We start from the raw sequence: 19,235 nt of genomic DNA, 5'->3' as shown, positions 1-19,235 counted from the left end.
CCCTTTCGTTGGCCCTTGCATTTCACAGGTGTGCCTGTAGATGTGCGCAAGGTAAAATAAGAAAAAAAAAAATAAAGAAAACAAACAGAAAAAGCGCATTTCCCTATTCAAAAATGGTTATTATTTATAATTAATAATAATAATGAACTCCAGGGCCGCCCGGGAGCGGTGCATTTGAGGATTTCCAGCTCCGCGCCCGGCTCCGGGCGCGCCCCGCCCCTGCTCCCGTCCCTGCCGTGCTGAGCCCAGCCGAGCCAAGCCGTCCTGAGCCAAACCGAGCCGAGCCGTGCCGGGGGAGGAGCAGCAGCAGACGGAAGTGCAAACAAGAGCGGGGGGACGGAGCCGCCGCCTGGCAGACGCCGCGGGTGTCCTCTACGCTCCGCGCCCTGCAGGCACCGGGTGGTGAGCGAGAGGCGAAGGGGCGAGGAGGAAGAAGAGGAGGAGGAGCGGTAGAGCCGGCAGGTTGGGCGGTGGGTTTGAAACTCTGCGGGGCTTCTCGTAGCTTAATTTCACCGTGGGCTGTAATGTTACCGTGGTCCCGAGTGGGGTTGGAGGGGCGTCCCGTGTCTATGCGGATACGGGGTGCCGCTGGGTCGCTTGCCCCGGGGACGGGCTGCCTGGCTCGGCTCGGCTTGGCACGGCTCGGCACGGGGCTCAGGAGCTGCTGGAGGCAGTCTCAGAGAGATAGCCGGGGCTTGGGGTCCGTGCCGGCTCTGCGTTTTGAAGTTCCTCCCCCCCCCCCGCCGTGGCCCGAGTTAGCGAGAGTTTGATAAAATAGGCGCAAGTTGCACAATTTCGCCCTTGGCTGCTCGGTTGTGCAAGGCGGGGTTGGTGGGTTGTAGCGCTTTCTCGTAGGTGCTGCCCTGGCGTGCTGTAAGAAGTGCGTGGCATTAAATTTGGGGTTGTCCGTCGGGGTCTGCCGCTCCTTCCTGCTCAGTTTGTAAGGCTGGAGGTGCGGGCACGGCAGAATCGAGGGGTGAGAAAGGAAAGGTGAGGGATGCTGAGAGCCGTGCTCAGCGTTTCAGCCAGCAGTCTCTTCCCAACTCTGTTTGCTTTGAACGGGGAGGAAAAAACCCTGTGTCCTTTCCTAATGTGACTTAACCTTTTACTAATGGTGTTATTGTAACTAGCTGTTACACTTTGAAGGCTTGTGCAGTTTTTTTTCCCCCCAGTTTGGGCTGCTAGGTAAAGCCTTCTGCTTCTGGCACATGTGCCGCTCGCTAGATGTGGCTGTGGTTTGTGGTGACCTGTCACCAGGGTGGACCTCATTCAGAGGGAACGAAAGGCGTTGCTACTTTCCTACAGAAAGAAGCCCGTGACTAATTGAAATCCTCTTTTCAGGAGGAGTTAGAGTTGTAGCTCTTGCTTCAGTGCTGAGGGAGAGACCCAGCTCGCACTCAGTGGAGGCTTTCTCTTTCCTTCCTCCTCTCCAGCTGCAGGAAGGGTCAGGGTGTGCGCTCCCCTCTATATACACCGGTGCCTGCTGAGGCATTTCGGGGTGTGCTGAGACAGCTCATGGGGCCAGAGCTGCCCAGGTAGCTCAGCTTCTGCTTCCTCAGAGCTATCTCCTTGTCCCATCTCAGGCCAGCAGCTGTGCTTGGCTTATTTGAATGGCTGTCAGCGTGAGCATGGCTGCAAGCTCTGCTGTCAGACTTAGAAATTATGATTTAGAGCAGCAGGTCTCTGTGGTTCTGTGGGGTGAACCCAGAAACATGTGCTACCGACACCTCTTGGGGAGTGACTTTAAATATCCTTCTGTGCACCTACATGGCTGCGGTGGCACCTCGGGCAGCTGACGAGGCTGGGCTGCGTTTTCAAAATCTACTGCCTCAAAAAGAAAAAAAGAAAATAAAATTTCCCACCTGTGTTTGAAGAGGTCACACTCAGCTTGGTGGGTCTGCAGCCTGCTTTCTTCAGTTTGACTGGGGTGCCACCTTAAATGTCAATGCATGAGCCTGGAATCCGGCTGTGCTACGGTGTAGGCTTACACCCGCGCACGCTGGTGTGTACTTTGCCTCGCTTCAACCATACAAAAATAGATGGGATCCACTACCTAAGATGTCATTGTAATGTTACTTATCTGAGGTGAAACTGAAGCCCTTATCTCTGACTCTGAGTGGCAATTAAGTGCAGAGGTTGCCTTTTAAAGGTAATTTGTTGCCCGCATTTGTGCGGAGGGGAGGGAGATACTTGGGCTTTGCTTTGTGTTTTTTTTTTTTTTTTTTTTTTCTTCCCCGGCATTAAGATGCAGCTGTGAGTATTTTAACTTTGCTAAATGTGAGTCTTGTTGTTAACATGTGTTTCATCTGTAGCATTGTTATACCAATATAAAGTTACGCTGTAAAAACAAAGTCAGGGTTTTTATTTTCTTCTGATTAACCTCAAAGTTGTGACATTTTGACATCGTTTTAAAGCTGTCAGACCATAATGTGTTTAGAAACAAGTTCTGAGCTGATGACATTTCAGCATGTGGTACTTATTTTGTTAGAAATGAATGTGTCGGTGCTGGGAGTTTCTTCTGTACTTGGATTTAATGGATATTATCAATTCATGCTTGTCCCAACATTGAGGTTTGCCCCCCCTCCCCTCAATATTCTGTTAGTAAGAAGTACTTGTCAAATGTTTATGTGCCTCTCTTGAGATCCAAGTTCTTTAGCACCAGAGATCTTAAGTCTTAAGCCCGTGTGAACAGCTCCTTATGCTTCTTCCTAAGCTATTAAAGACAACAGTGTATGAGGAATAAAAGTATAAGTAATGACAGACCTGGAATGAATTTTTGGCTGTTCTTATTGTATGGAAATAAAGATGTTAAAATGGTAGATGGTGACTTTTATATTTATTTTCTTTAAATTAAAAGCATAATGCTCTTCCACAGGCATCGATTCTTTGGCTTGGATCCTTGAACACTGAACACCATGAGCAACTATACCGTGTCTCTTGTCGGCCCGGCTCCTTGGGGCTTCAGGCTCCAAGGTGGCAAGGATTTCAACATGCCCCTGTCCATCTCTCGGGTGAGTGCATTTACCTCTCTGCTTGTGTGCAGTTGTCTGTTATGCTGTGGTCTGCCTGCAGCCTTCAGACTGCAGAGCCATGAATTACGGGTGCTGGGCTCAACTTGCCCCATGGCACAGAGGGGCTGTTTGCCGGTGGGGACAAAGCTGGTAAAATACGACTTCTGCGTAGTTTGAAGGCTCCAAGGAAACTGTACGTTTTCATCAGAGATGGCTGTTTTATCCACATTCTTATTTGTGCAATGAAGCAAACAGAAAGCACCCTTGATTTCCCCTCCCTGCGCACCCTCAGAGAACAGCAATGGGAGGCTGGCAGGAAACGGGCTGTTTTCTGCGTGGGGCTGAGCCTGTGCAGTTCACATGGGAGGCAGCAGAGAAAAAAACGCTTATGCTCCCATTGTTTATTCAGCCCTTAACAGTTAGAGAATCTTCTGGTGTCTGTTCTCGCAAATCCCACTATTTGCAATAAAAAGGCACTTAAATGACAGAATTTACAAATAGCGACTCATCAGCATGTGCCTGGGTGAACATCCCACTTTCTCATGATTTTTTTTTTTAATGGAGTATGTGCTCTTAACTGATATTCACAGGAACGTTTATGGAGTACGTGCTCTTAACTGATATTCAAAGGATTTAAGGAACTAAGTCAAAACAAATGTGATCTTTGTACCCAGGTGCTGTCTAACTGGTTTCCTACTTTTAAAACTGTTCTCAGTGAAGAATTTTCTTTACCTGTGGGCTGAGTTTCAAAATCTTCCTCAGACAATTGAAACACTTTATGTGTATCATATAGGAACAGAATTTGCATCATAAAATTGATGGGAGCATTGGAAATTTGTGGGTGAACAAAACTGGCTCCTCATGGTTCTTGACCCTAGCACCTTTAAACTGTGATTTGTGCTGTGGAAGTGTTTATGTATAAATGACAACTTCTCTGTCAGGAGCTTGCCTCCCCCTCCTGCATATTCTTGCAGTTTAGTGACAAAGATGAATTATTTTTTACACCTGTTGGGACTGCAGAATTGATACTGCACTGGGAGAGGGAGCAGGTTTCTATTTGGGTTTATGCATCATGGCAATATTTTTAGCTAATCTCAACTAGTGATTCAGAGCCTGCCAGTTCATTTAGGCATGGCTAATCTTAGTTACCTGTGGATTATGCTGGTGAAATTGAAATACGGTTTGATTCTGAAGAAATATTTATTAATTAGCCTAGATGAGTATTTTATCACATTAATTGAATGTGCTGTGTGCTGATTGAAGGAAGCAGCTTAAATAGTTATGTATAAAAGCCTGAGTTATGGAACTCCCTACTGATAAGTGTCCGTGCCCACACGAGCGGAGCATAAGGAAAGGTGGGGACCAGGGTGGCTTTAGGGCTCTGACAGTACATGCGGAGGGGAAGCACAATATCCCATTCACATGGTGTAGCTTGGCTCTGCTCCACGGCTGAGCCATCTCTTTTTATTTGAAGTTAATATTGTGCAGATATTGGACTGCCTGGTGCTTTTTTATGTTTTAAACCTTTGGATCAAAAAAGTACTTAGTTCTGGTAAGCCAATCCGGCTTTGGCTCAATAGCTGGAAGAATTCAGTGCTGTGTTCCTGGTATGCTGGAACAGCCTGTACCATTCACCCCCCCACACCCTTTCTTTTCCTGATGAAGCATAAATGCCTTCCTGCATCTGAAGACTGCTAATTAAATTATTTTAGCAAAACAGTAATGAGACAGCAGAATTATGTTCTTTGGCAAGGAGGACCTCTTCCCCCTCCCCTTCAGTTTGTGCTCTGGATGCTGAGGAAGATTCTGGCTGCTTTGCTGAGGGCTAATTTCCTGCTTTAGTTTAGTTTCAGCTCTTTGAAATTAAGTTCAAATAAAGTACAGTTTACAAAGCACAGAAAATGCACTGTTTTCCAATGCTGTTTATCTGAAAAGCTCGTCTTTTATTACTAATAATTTGAACAAATTAAGATCTCATATGTTTCCTGGAGAAAGTTTTCAGTAAGCCATTAGGCAGTGCATGGAATGTCATTTCAATGGGAGTATTTGTTGTTGCCTCTGTGTGGTAAAGTCAGTCTGTTTTGTGTTCTCCAGTTGAAATTTTTAGTGTCAGTTAGTGTTACAGTATAATAGGCTAATGTTACTGCAGGGGTAGCAATAACACTTTAACACTTGCATGTTATATACTCATTGCAACGTCATAAGCAATAGCATGGGTTTAGTGCCTCAGAATTGCTACAAATACAGCTGCACACATCTCATGGTATATAATGTATGCAATGTTGGGAATATCCTTATAGGTAATGGAAGAAATCAATGCATGCAATATCTGTGGTTACATATACTCTTATAAGGCTGGACTTCAGCTGGGTGGCTTCCTTGGGAAGGGACTTGTTGAGCCCTACTGAGTGCTATTACATGGGTCAGAAATCCAAAGGCATGAAGGTGTGTTGGGAGGGATTGGGGTGGGATTGTGATCAGGGTGTGGAGCAGGGGTATGGCTCTCGCAAAAGAGTCCTCAGTGGGGAGGAAGCTGCTCTGAGAGTAAAACAATTTGTTCTTTACCGTTCAACCAGGAACAAAAGGTAGGCTGAGGTGGTAGATCTCCATCTTTTTATTATCAGTAAACTGTTGAAGTGGCTCAAGTCATCACGTGCAGCTGTACTGTGGGGCTTCCAGGTTCTGCAGTGGTACTCACGTAATGAGAGATTGCAAACTGTGGCTAGTTAACCCCTAGTGCAGGAAGTAGAAGTTACTGCAGCTGACATATGCAAGCTTACGTTATTGAGTTGCTATCCTCACACGTTCCTGTGGCATTTTATATTAATTGAGGGAACAAGGAGAACAGTTCTTTCTTTAAGACCCATGTTGTAATGCAAAACTGAAAGATGGAAGCCTAGAGTAAATAAGAACAAATTATTGTTAAAAATTACTCTGAAGTTAACAGTGTTCTGGTGGTTGTAAAGTAGTTATTGTAGGAAATAATTAGTTCTATGATAGAAAAAGCTTAATATCTGTCCATCAATGTGTAATATATGCAGTCATGAAATGACACATACTATCATGCAACTTACCTTTGTATGAATTAATTGATCACTTCTGAATCAACACAGAATGCTAAAAAGGCAGCTAATTATTTAACACCTCCATCTCAAGCTTCAGTTACCAGTCTCTGGTAGGTTTCTGGGACTGGAGGAAATGTCCCAACACTTGGGTGTTAGCTCCACCATGAGAATTACATCATAGACCCTCCTTATTTCTCAACTTTTTCCATGCAAAATTTGTTTATTCCCAAGTTGGAGGATGTTCTGCTAAATACCAGCTGGACCAAAAAAGTTGATCCAGACCAAAATAATTGAAATGGAATTATATTATTTTTAGTCATTATTACCAGTAATGAGGGATCTGCTGTTGCTGATAGCTGTGGTCTTTGATAAATCTTAGTGATGTTTGTGATATGTCCAGTTGGACATATTCATTTCTTTAGACTTTGCATTAATGTTACTTTTACTCTGGGGACAGTTGGTTAGTTCTAAACGGTGAATTAACATAACCAGAATAAACTCAGTAAGCATGAATGTAGGATTGCAATTGCCAAAACTTCTGTCTTCTGCACAATTAATTGAATTGTGCTTGGTATTGGTTGTTTATTCATTATGTTGAGATGACCTGAGAGGTATTTAGGTATTTGTTCTAAATGTATGCTTGAGACCCTATTTTGATATGCTACAAACATTTCAAGTCTTGTGGTGAAGTCTGTAAACGTTGCTTATCTCAGTTTTATGGCAGCATTTACCACCAAGAAACAAGGAAATACTGAAGCGAAATTATAGTAACATAGTCTGTGTGGCATACACCCTCCTAACTAAAGCAAATGCATTTGACAATTGTGTGTACTTTAGTTACTTTTTTTGTTCAGTCTTGGTGGTAGCTTTAGCCACCTTCCTTCAGATGTTTCTTGATTTGTCTCTCTCATTTTGTAAGAATTTGGTGAAATACGGTGGTCTTGAAATGTTTTACCTGACAGCTCTGTTTTTCTACCTGCAACTTTCTTCATTGTACTTTTGTCACCTTCCCCGCCCTTCATTTTCTTCCTTCTTTGTCAGTCATTTTACTGCTCCTGAAACCCTCATAGAAATAGCTTCTTGATTCTGCGTTTTTTTTTTTTTTTTTTTTTTTTTTTTTTTTGTGTTCCAAGTACATTTTTCTGTGCATTGTTACAAGGTCATGGCTGATGAGAGACTCATGATAAAGAATTTGTCAGCATGCAGCCCAGCCAGGGAGTGGGTAGAAAAGCAGCCCACCTTGGGATAAAGTAGGGAATGAACATGCAGCACATCAGCTGCTCAGTGTACGTCCCACGTGAGCATGGTGTAACTCTTCATGAGGGTGATCATTGCTGATGTCTTCTTTTCACTCCCACTTTTCCATCCTTCCCTCCCAGGTCCCAGCAAGTTGTCCGTGTGGATCAAGCGTATATATGACACTTGCACGCTTTTTGTTTATGCAGAAATTTGGTCTTTCTAATGTTTGGAAGCAGCTGTTCAAAGATATTTACATCTTTGATAATAATATTAATGAGAATCAAGTAAAATGATGTTTTGAATGGACCCATGGTATGTGAGCTTTGATTGATTAGAGTTTGGCTGGGCCTCCTTCCCTTTGGTTTGCATGATTTTTTTATTAAGCCATGTGTCATTCCTAGTAAAATCAAGTTTTGTGTCTGTATAAAGTAAATTATTACAGTGGGGGACTTGGGAAACGGTCTTTCAAGCAAGCATGTGAAATAGGAGAGAAACATTAGAACAACTGCTGGCCTGGCCAGTGATGATTGTGTCGGTAACTTTATGCTCCATCCTGGAAACTACAGCAAGCTACTAACTAAGCCCTAACTGGCAGCTGCTGGCATTGCTGCACTGGTGTGAGACGCTACTGAGTGGTGATGGTTTCCACAAAATACAACTTCAGATGTTTTCCATTACCGTAACTTGCATTGCTCTGTTTTTCTGGTAGACTTATTTTACACAATATGCCTTTTAAAATACACATTTTCTTATGTACGACCAGTGAAATGAGAGCGGCAGAGTAAGAGTGTTGTGCCCACCCTGGAAAGCATGTCAAGCTGGGAGGTAGGGTAAGAGATGCGGGTAAAAAATGGTCAGTTGGCTTCTCCTAAAATTCACAAAGGGTATTAGGTCATGAAAGATACTTTACGTGAATTGTAGAGAGGCTCATGGAGTAGGAGTGGAGTACAAAGGGCTTCTTTTTAAATGTAAGAAGCCATCATAGCTATCTAGAAGGTAAATACCCAGGCAGACAATGCGTTCATCTGAAGCTTTTGGACTTTGCTAGGGCATTTTTATTAGTGGGCATAAAGCAATGGATAGTAAGACTTTTTTTTTATATAATTTCTTTTTGGGGTAATTTTATTGCAGCTGAGGAAATATTTCAAAAGAAAATACTGCCATATGACAGATTAGAAGTGTTTCAGAAATTGAGTTCGATATATCCCAAATGAGATTAAGAAGATTAATGTTAAAAACTTTGTCTTGTTTCAGGTCTCTGTCTTGTCTCTCTTTTTTTCTCTTATGGTTTAAAGTTTTTTCTTAGCAACAATGAAAGCTGCATTATAACAATCCTTTTGAAAATGGAAATAATAATGTGATTCCAAGAACTGGGACTTTAAAGAAAAGTGTCAATATTCTGAAGTATTTAGCAAAATTTTTAAGTATTACACCAGAGTAGGAACTGCTAAAACCAGAACGTTGTAAGAACTGAAAATATCTACTTATACAGGCACCCTTTGAGCTGCCAGAAAGATGAAGGTTAACTTCAGGGCTTTTTCTTCTTTTTATGCTCTGTGTAAAAGTTGTATTTAGTCTTCAGTTGACTTTTTTTTTTTTTTTTTTTTTTTTTTTTAAGTGAAGTCCCAGAGAATTATCCTGTTCAGTTTCTTCTGTCCTTAGAAATGAGCTTTGGATTTACCTATGTGTGGGCTGTGTTTCTCAGCAGGAGTGCTTCCTGGCACCAGCTGGGGGGGACCTGCAGAGGTCACAGCAGTTACCTCTACACAACAGGAGCAGCTGGTCCTGCTCCTAGGGCAAAAAAATCTGTGTTTTACAGGAAATTATAAAATGGATGGGATTAGCCGACTAATAAGGCAAGAAGTGTTATTCTTTTCTGTTTAATTCTGTTCACGAGATGTGGTTTACCGAAAAAATACTGAGAATGACAAATGAGCTACCAGGGCCAGTTTTCATCCTCTCTGCACTGAGTCCCAAAGGAATAGAGTTGTGTGGTTTTGTATTGTTTTCCTTTGGGAAAGAAGTGGAATATGGACAATAATAAAGCTCCCTGCTACACAAATAGTTTAAAATGAGTGAGTTTTCTGAAGGTCCTAGGTGCACAGAGTAGTGTTTCAGGGTTTGCAGAACTGCCTGCAAGCAGCATCTTCCTTCAGAGAGCTCCTCAGTTTAACTTGAAGGTGGGAAGAGAGATCATTTTCTACGGCCGTAATTTACCAGTTGTCTCCTTTTCCACTGCTATTCAACCTCCTTGTTTTGAAAATTGGAAAAAGGGCTGTTTTTTCCCAGACCATTTGTTTTCCTTCTCTTGCTATGCAGTTTAAAACAAGACCGAGCACCCCTGAAAGGGAGGTCAAAGCAGAAGGGAGGCTGTGGGAGGCAGAAGGAAAGTGTCTGCATCTCATCTGTTCATAGTCTTATTTGCCAGAAAACCTCCTCAGACCTAATAGGAAGTAAATTTATTCAAAATAGTTCCTTTGCTGATGTCATTTGCCTGAAAATTGAAGCTGGCTGTTGTTGGTTCTTCACATACACTCCAATACATGTTTGTGGCTAAGGGATATCTGATATGTCAACATTTTCTTTTTACATTAAAGGCTGCTGGTAACGTTTTTCCCTTGTAAGTGACAGTTTAGCTTGTATTCCTCATACTGTAACTAAATATTTTAGATGGGAAAACTATAGGTTTTGTTTGCAGTGTCTGCTTCTCAAAGACAGATACAGAAAAAATTTAACTCTGATTAGAAAGTAAGAGCAGATGCAAAATAGGCAGGCTTTCCAGAGCCCCAAAAGGTAGGACCACTTATTGAATAGTAACTGAAAATAAAAAAAATAAATTAGGCTTGTTTTCTTGTGAGTATCTGACCCTGGAGGCCTGACAATTTCTACTTCCCCACCACTTGGAGCTGCTATTTTTAGTGTAACTGTTTTTCTCATTATTCATTGGCCGATGGCTATCAGAAGGCATTGTGAGAAGAGACATGGTGGTGAAAGATTTGTTTGTTTGGTTTTTGGTATGGAGCCAGGAGATAACATTGTTGGCTTTTTGCGTTTGTGTTTTGACTTTTTAAGAATAGATTTTATATGTTATCAATGTAAGGGAAAGTGCGAGAGAAAACTGTCTCTCCTGTGCCTGAAGCAGTGGAAATACAGGGAGGTCAATATTCCTCCTGCCAGTGGTCCAGAAGGGAGGGGAAAAATGGGGCTGAAATTTGTTTGAATTAATATGAGGAAAGGAAGGCCTCTGTTAAAAACACAGAGGTACTGGGATAAAGAAACCATTCCTGCACAAGGGATATTCCCACCTTCTTTTTCCGTTTCTGTGCTCCATCAGTCACTCACCTTTCGGTGTTGTCAGTTAATGGGATTGGGTCCACCCTGCAGTGGCATCTTGTCTTCTGTCACTTACAGGCACCAGTGCAGTTCCACCGTATAGTCTCTCATGTACAGAGAACAGCATGTTGTAAACTGAAGACCATAATGTATACCCTCAAAGCAGTTGTATAAGTGCTGCACCAGTGGAATACATTCAGTAGTTTTGGTATAAAGTATGGCCAGTAGGCGTGAAGTATGTAGATTTCTGCTGTTGATCCATTACTTTTACTTCATAGGGAAAATGACAATCTTCAGTGTTTTATAATCAAGAAAAGATAGAGTGAAATTAATGATTCTGTGACACCTGGATGACTGTTCTGCATACTTTTATTCCCTGCCAAACTTCATGATGCATCAAGTGTTGAGCTTCCACTGAAAATAAAAAGGTGCTATCCAGTCCTAAAGAGATTGGGTTTTGTTTTAAAGCAGGCAAGAAATTTCTCAGTTGAATAAACCATATTGTTTTATAAAAATATAGAATATTATTATAACTTATTCAGAGTTAGATTATTGCCCTAGAAACTCCTGCTTAGACAGTTCAGCACAAGTAAAAGCAAGACTAAAATAGTATCTCATAGTTGAATGTATTAGAATGGAGCTCTAGCAGTTGCTGCCAGCTCTGCGTGTGACGGAGTTCTAAAGTAAAATGTAATGCCTTGTGTGAAGTTCCATAGGCTAAAAAGCTGATATTGCCAGGTTCTTAGTAGTCCTGTTGGAAAGGTCAAACGATTTGCCTGTTAACTGGATGTGAAAGAAGTTTGGCTTACCCTGGTCTGTATTAAGTATGGCATCTGATTCTTTCTCTAGCAAGTGGTTGAGTGATGTCAAGTACTTATAATAGGAAGACATCAGAAATTTATTTTGTGTTAATTGTTTCATGGTTCTCTTGAAGGCTTATGTATGTTGACTGAGGTGCAAAACCTAGGTTAATGGTGAGTGTATCAGTTTCAGGAGGGTAAAATTCCCTGTCAAGCTTCTGTGTTTATGAACTAATGGGATCAGCTGCAGATACCCTTACACCTAAAACTCATTGAATTCGCAGAGCAAATGATCAAAATGCTTATGTTAAGTGTGGTGTTGTATTGGTAGCAATAGCATTTGGGATTTAAAAAAAAATTCCATAAACAAAAACAAAACTAACTTAGCATGAAGAATGCAGACATAAATAAAGATATCTTTGGTGATTAAAAATTATTATCTTGCCTCACTGGAAGTTCCATTTGTGAAACACTTTTGTTCTGAACCTTTACGAAGAAAAACTACCTTTGCTGTGTGGGTGATCCCTCTTCCAGACAGCATGGCATAATGGCTTAATCTACAAGTGAAATCTGTAGTATGCCTGCAAATGCTTTTCCTTTCTAACGTACATCTTATGCATGACAAGTCAGGTGTAGTTCAGAGTCCAATGTAGCTAGCTTTCGTTTCACATGAAGGCCAAAATGTTTTGTGGTTTGTTTATTTTTTGAGGGGAAAGAGGGGAGGCATCTCTTTGCAGTCCTAGGCTTAGCTTGACACTGTAAAAGACATGAAGAGGTAGGCTACTGTAATTGCTGGGAAGGTTTGTTTCTACCAATTTGTTGATGTATCTAAACAATTCCTTCTGCAGTGCTCTGTATTTTTACTTATTGCATTTTTTATTTATTATTTTTTTTAAAGACCAGTGGAGAAGCTCTGTAAACCAGAGAGATTGTGGCAGTTGGGTTCAGCTTACATTTATTAGAGGAGAGGAGGAACTGAAAGCTTGTAAACCTTTAAACATCAAAGGCATCTTGGTAGAGTAGATAATATTGCTTCCTTTTGGCTATCTGCAGCTCTCATCAAATCTTAGTGTTCTGCCTCCATGCTGCAGAAGAGTGCTCTCTACATAGTGCTTAAGGTGGCTTGCTACCAATTTTTCCAGAATGAAAAGGCCTCTCCAGAAATACATATTTTGGCAAGCAGAGGACATTCAACCCTCAAGGGATAGCATACAAGTTCTTTCTGAGGGACTTGTCTGGATTAATGGCTCATAATGTAGATAGTGATCAGGGGACACAATCAACTTTGCAAAGGAAGCAGTAGTGGTTGGGGAGCAGTCAACATTGCATCCTATCTGGCAACCTGAGTTCCTATCCTTTTCATTTTTTTTTTTTTCAGATGCTGCATAAACTACCTTTGCACACAGATATGAAGAGGGAGGAGGAACATAACAAAAGTGGAAAAAAACGTTGGCAGCTCATTTATGAGCTCATGTAATACTTAACACACTCCCTACATGAGAACTGGCCCCCACCCTTCTGCTGGTGGTATTCGCTGGCTGTGTAGAGGGTTGTCAGGGAAAATCTGTGCCTGTATCTCCATGCGAAGGTTCAAAGCCAACTCTGTGGACCAAGCTCAACTCCATCAGTGCCCTAAACAGGAACAGTAGGTGGGACTGGTGCAGTGGAAGCTTGGTTAGCCTAGCAGGCCCGAGGCAGGTGTCTGGGACAATACTGTCTAGAAGCGCAGAAGCCAGGCTTGCTAGGACATGTCTGTCGGTGTACTAAGCTGTGAAAACTGCCACCGAATGCTTATTAAATTACAACTTTTGTCAGCTATGGATGCAGTCTATTCTTTCTCCTTTCCAGCTGTCTCATTTTGGCATCTGGCTGTAAGCAAAAGTCATTGTAGTAGGGATTTATATGAATCTACTTTGAGAGCATATTCAATTTGTAAATGAAATTATTTTGCTGTTGTGCAGATTGTGTGTAATTTTGTTAATGCAGAGTGTTTTTGCAGCACCAAGGCTTGGGTCCTTGAGTACCAGTGTAATTTTAGGCATGCAGGCTGTGTCTGCAAGGTGACTTTTGCTGAAGGCTCAGCTGATGCTGGTGTGCATTGCTGCTCAGTGCCCTGCTGTGCTGGCCCTTCAGGCTGCTCTCACCAGGAGGAAACATTGAGTTGCTTGGAGGAGAGAATGGACCTTTCCCAGCCAACTTTCTGCTTTATTTCAAATCTACATTAGCTGACGTGTGTAAGCCGTGAAAGAACTGGCTAGCCGAGATGTTTGTATGATATCCTGAGAGCTAATTACAAACAGACCTTTAACAATCCAGTCAATCCCCATCACTGAAACTATAGTGCTAAAGCAAGGGGTGGAGGAGTTTTCACATACATGGTGTATTACCTTTTGCTCTGGAAGCCTAGTAGAGATGCTCTAGCACCTCTATCTTCCCAGTATGCAATTATTGCTCTTTTTGATTGACATATCAGTACCTCGGAGCTGGTCCTTTTTGGGTAATTTCGTAAAGCTGCCTCTTCTGAATTATTTACTGAAATAACAGAGTTTATGAACAAAATATAGATGAATGGCTTTTTTGGCTAAAAGAATAAATTTTGTATATATGTCTGGAAATGCTATCCACTTGCAATGTGAAAACCTAGTGATGTTTTCCTTGGGATGTGCACTTAAATCTTGGAGACTTGCTGTATCGTTGCAGACGCAAGTATCACTGACCTTCTCATGTTGGAGGGAATATGATACTCTCTGGTCAGTCGAGTAGCTTCCCTGTGAGGGTATTTCTTCTATCGACACATCTACACTGCAGAATGTGGAAACTGCTGATTATTGAAACTTCAAATGACATTGATTTGTTTTGATACATGCAACCTGATGAAAACTGCTGCTGCTGCAGTTGACAGCCCAGCTCAGTTTATAACTCTGTCCTGGATGGCGTGGGAATAAATAACTGGAAACTGCTCACATGAAACTGATCACAGCAAAGTAAGGATTTGGGGCAAACCAGTCTGTACTGGCAATTTGCTTTTCAATCACTTGCCATCAGGGAAGGCTAATGTGCTGTTTTTCTCTGCTTGCAAATGTAAGGCACGCTCTTGGCAGGGTGATGGAGACAGAAGGGTGTACACAAATGATTTGGGATGCTGTGCTCATTGATGTCAACTGGTTGCTGACCTCATGGGCAGGACGGAGTGCTGTGAGCACTTCTGGTAACTCCCAACACCGCCTCTGTCACTCTCTTGCTGTGTGCTGAATTCTGTACCTCACTATTTATTGCATACCCTAATTTACACCTGTTCAGATAGCTCAGTAATTACCTCACTTCTGCTCTCTGGCTTTTGTCAAGCTCTGCGGTAAGGACCATGTTCCCCCAAAGGGACTGTTGCAGTCCTCAGAATGACAGTTGAGGATTAGGAGTTCTCCTGTCCTTCAGACTACCTGTTACAAACACACCTTTATCTCACAGCAGGGACCTGTTCCCTTGCTAGAAGCTCCTGGATAATTTGGGGGACTAAATAAAGGGGAGAGATGAGCCCTTCCAAGAGGTGATCTTCCATGGAGTAAAGTATCTGGAAAAAGGGGATAAAGACGAGCTTTGTGCAATGTGTAATTGCTGCATTTCAGGGAACTGGAGACTTGAGAAGAGTGGCATGCAAATAATCTAGATTTAAGTGCGCTGACATTTATGTAATATTAGCATCAATTCTGGGAAATGCAATGCATAACAATGGGTGTTACGAGTTAGGAAATACTTTACTTTGGCATTTAAAACTGCTAACTTCTCAAACTCCTTGAAATATGCTTTTCTAGCGGCCTGTTTTTTTGATTTATTTTTTTATTTTGATTTTCTGCCAAATAAGTTTGGGTCTTCCAATTTGTCACTTTTTTTTTTTTTTTTTTTTTTTTTTTTTTTTTTTTTTTTATAGAGTAAAGGGAAAGGAAGTTGTGCAAGAACCTAATCTATATTGCCTTCAGATTTTTTTTCCCTTTGCCTTTCTTAGCCTGGGGGCACCTGTCTTACTGCTGAAATAAGTGTACCAGGTGGTTTTGCTCTGTTTGTTTTATAAGAGAAATTCCACTCAAGCCCATATTATTTGCAGCATTTAGCAGCATTTAAGGATGATAAAATCATAAGATGAGGTGGGAACTATGGGATTAATAGGAGCTAGGCGTTCATTTATATAGATATATTAAAAAGAAAGAACATTAAAAACTGAATATGTACACAGGATATTTGTCAGAAAGCTTTCAAGGACAACCGATAAAAGCTTTAGACCATGCATACCAGATGCTATAGGTATTTTTAGGGATTACTTGTTTAAAATTCTTGCCTCTGTTTGAGTTTTATAAGTTCTACATTTTAAGTTTGTATCCATCCTTTTCCAATTTTTCTCTCATCATACCAGTCCTTGATAGGCTATAATATGTCCCGGCCTACCCTGGCTTTACTGTGCCCATCTCTGGGTTTCTGTTAACCAGGAAAGCAGGCAAGCTTGTGTTATTGGTACAGCTGTAGGAAACGCTTCAGAACAGAAACAAGCCGCTCTTTTAGAGAGCGGTTAATGCAGTCTAGAAGTGAGGTGTTTGGTGAAATCACCCAGAAGATACCACTTGGGCTGTCCCCATTACTTTCCATGCTGCAATGCAGCAGAGCCAAGTTTGTTTTGCTAACGAGGAGAGCTGTGCGTGCAAACCACATGGTAAGGAGGAGAAAAGGTTTTGAGCATCTCAGCAGTAACTCCAAATAGACATCAAGGAGGACCACCCCAGCTGTCTTTGAGGTCTCTTGCTGTCACCCTTCATGCCTGATGCTCCAAATGCAGCCCTTTCAAGGGAGACAAGGCTGCTCCAGGTCAAAATTGCAGAGAAACCCAGAGGTCCTTCCACTTAGCGGTGCCCTTCTTGGATGCCACAATGAAGGTGAATTTTTCACCATCATTGAGGGAGGTGAGCAAAGGGGGCTGTTAAACCCTAAGTTCTTTGCACTGATGTGCTTGCATCAAAATCTGGATGCAATTTAAATCATCTGAATAGTCCCCCAGTGTTGCATTGAGCGTTCAAGAAAAGTAAGTTTAAAAAACCAAGGAAACCTCAGAGTGTATCTTGGCATCAAAATCATGAGATTAAAAAACACTCCTTATTTCTAGGGCCTGACTCATGGTTTCTGAATGCATGAGGGTGGCAATGCTAGCTCCTATGGTCAAGTAGCATTATAAATATTTCAGGACTTTAGGGCACAGAGCTGTGCCAAATATTTTTCTCTCTTTTTTTTTTTTTTTTTTCTCTTCTCCTCCTAACTCCTGCAACTACTGCAGTTCTCTTATAACTTGGACTGTATGTAATTAAACAGGCAGAAAGTAAAATCTCTGTTTCTGAAAATGGAGAATCAAATCTAAGTATTTAAATCAATTACACAGTGAATGAAGTGTTGCTGACTGTCTAAAAGCTGCTTTACTGGGACATGGTACATGCAGTCCAGTGTATGTTAAAGTGAATTGCACAGCAGCTGGCTTGCTAGAGACATTCAGAAATAAACAGTCCGTGGCATGTGTAGTAGAATTTGACCCTGTTAGGAAAAGAAGTAGGGCAAAGTGTCTGCTCGGGAACAGCAATTCCAGCCTGCAGAAGCACACGCAAAGCGAGTAAAAGGGGGAGAAGGGGGAATCACATGGGGTCTGAACATTTGTTTTTGTCCACCAACACTGAGCCTTGGGTGTCCTGAAACTCATTCAGCCAAGTTGTAAATGAATTGCCCTTTGGGGGAAGTGGTTTTCTGTGAGCAGTCCTGAGGTGTAAGCCCTGAGCATTGAAGGCTGGAGGTGGTGAGATGCTGTTGTGTCACCCGCGGGGTCACCTCTGGCAGCACAGGGAGGAGTGGGCAACCTCATAAAATTCTCTAGTGCCATTTGCCAGGAATCCTGAACCAGGTTCCTCTGTGCTTTCAAACGAGAACTCGAGCTGCTCGTTTGCCTTCTCTGATCACCAGATACATGTGTGTAAACCAGCCAAGATGGAAGTGCAGGTGGAAAGCAGTGGGTGGTGGGTCTCTTCTGTCCTGTCTGCAGTGTATGGACTCAGCAGGGTTCTATACTGGGATGGAAAATAGAGAATGAATATGTACTTATTTCTATAATTTGTTCATCACGAGTGTGGTGGTGTGTGAATGAATCCCGGGTGCAAAGGTAGAAGAGCCCTCAGTCCATGAGGAATTTCTGGGCATGCCTGTGTGTTTTTTTTTTAATTTTCCAGACTGGGAGGGATGAATCTTCAGCTAGAGAAGGTGTTGCTCCAGAAAGCTTTGGTTTGTTTTGTTTGCTGCTGTTTTCACAAGTATGTGTCATATGTGGGAAATCCCTGAAATTAGGAGTAGTAGTGTGGCAGGCAAGATGCTGAGCAAATGTGGGGAGAAGTAGATATGCAGATAATAGCAACCTGAACTTCTTTTTAAGATGTCTAAGAAATACCTTGCTTGACTATAAGCTTGTAATTCTTTAAAAGGCAATAGAACAAAGATGCTGGAAGAAAGTATGGAAAAGGTCTGCATGATATTGCATGAATATATAAGTTTAGCTTTGGTGGCTGGGCCCAGACATTGTAAACTGTATGGGACTAATAGGTGAGCTAGCAATTTCACTTTCTGCAGAGAGGAATGAATAATGTCTACAGTCTGCACTTCATTTCTCTATATGTGACTGTTTAAAATGAGGTAACTAACAGCAGTGTAACAAGTAGCACACCACAGTTACTGCTCAGACATAATTTTGACTGGCTCATCCAACACGTTTATTCTGAAAACTGAATTTCAGTGTAAGAACAGGTTTAATATTGTACAGTTTAAACTGTCTTTGACTTTTTTTTTTTAACTAACTCATTGTGGAAAATTGGAATTAATACATTCCCCTCGAGTGCAGCTCTAACCTTAATATCTTTTCCTTTCTTCATGTGGTTCACTTTCTGTATATAGGAATATGACAGCTGGCATGATGCCTCCTTTTTGAGTTGTGCAGTTTAACATTTCTGGCAGCTGGATATGTGTGGAAAGCTGTAAAGTGACAAATCTGTTTCTCATACCTTTTGTAGTCTGTTTTTCATCAGATGGAAAAATGTTAATACCCACTGAACTTTCCTCCTTTGGCTCACCCAGACAGTAATTTACTATAGCATTTCCTGTACATTGTCTCTGTGTGTGGAGCTCACGCTTTCCATCCCTGCTGCCTTGCAGAGCCTCACCAAGGTGCTGCATTGTCCCCAGGCTACTTGGGGTGTTTTTGCAGGACAGCACCAAGCAGCTACGTGGGGTGGTACTCTAGAAAACTTGTTCAATGGAACTTATCCATCATCCGAAACAAAATCTAAAGTGAAATTTTACTTTCTGCATTTGTTGCAATGCTGCTGCTGTTTCCTGTATGTCTTTGCAAGCAAATTTGTTACAACTTTTGGAGATTTCCTAGTCAAGATGCAGCCAGCCTACAAAAGGTTTTTCTCTCCTTTTAAAACTGGCACCCTTCTGTGATTTCATTGATGACTGCCTTGGGAAAAAAAATAAAAAATAAACGTTTAGACTATCCCAAATTTTCCACGTGTTAAAATGTATTTTGGTGATAGCAAATGTATATTTTTAGAAGAGGTGAATATAATTCTTGTTTTCAAGAGAACTTTATTCACTTCTATTAATGTGTTTTGGGTTCAGAAACCTACAGACAAATGAAGAATATGGCATAGAGTTGATTTGGCAGTTGAGTGAATATTTTAGGTTTCTTCAGGCTACGTGAAGGATTTTGTGTTGTT

General features: G+C 41.8%; 1 protein-coding gene across 1 annotated transcript in view; it reads left to right on the top strand.

Annotated features, from left to right (window-relative positions):
- Positions 1 to 292: 292 nt before the first annotated feature.
- Positions 293 to 19,235, top strand: part of PDLIM5 (PDZ and LIM domain 5) — a 130,137-nt gene continuing 111,194 nt past the window's right edge. The window contains 2 exon segments of the mRNA XM_082758810.1: positions 293 to 470; positions 2,876 to 3,011. Of these exon segments, the coding sequence (XP_082614936.1) occupies positions 2,916 to 3,011 (96 nt within the window). The 5' untranslated portion in view covers positions 293 to 470; positions 2,876 to 2,915.

Source organism: Aythya marila (assembly GCF_965140915.1).
Source record: "Aythya marila genome assembly, chromosome: 4".
In the NCBI taxonomy this organism is placed as follows: domain Eukaryota; kingdom Metazoa; phylum Chordata; class Aves; order Anseriformes; family Anatidae; genus Aythya; species Aythya marila.
This window is presented reverse-complemented; position numbering and strand designations above follow the sequence as displayed.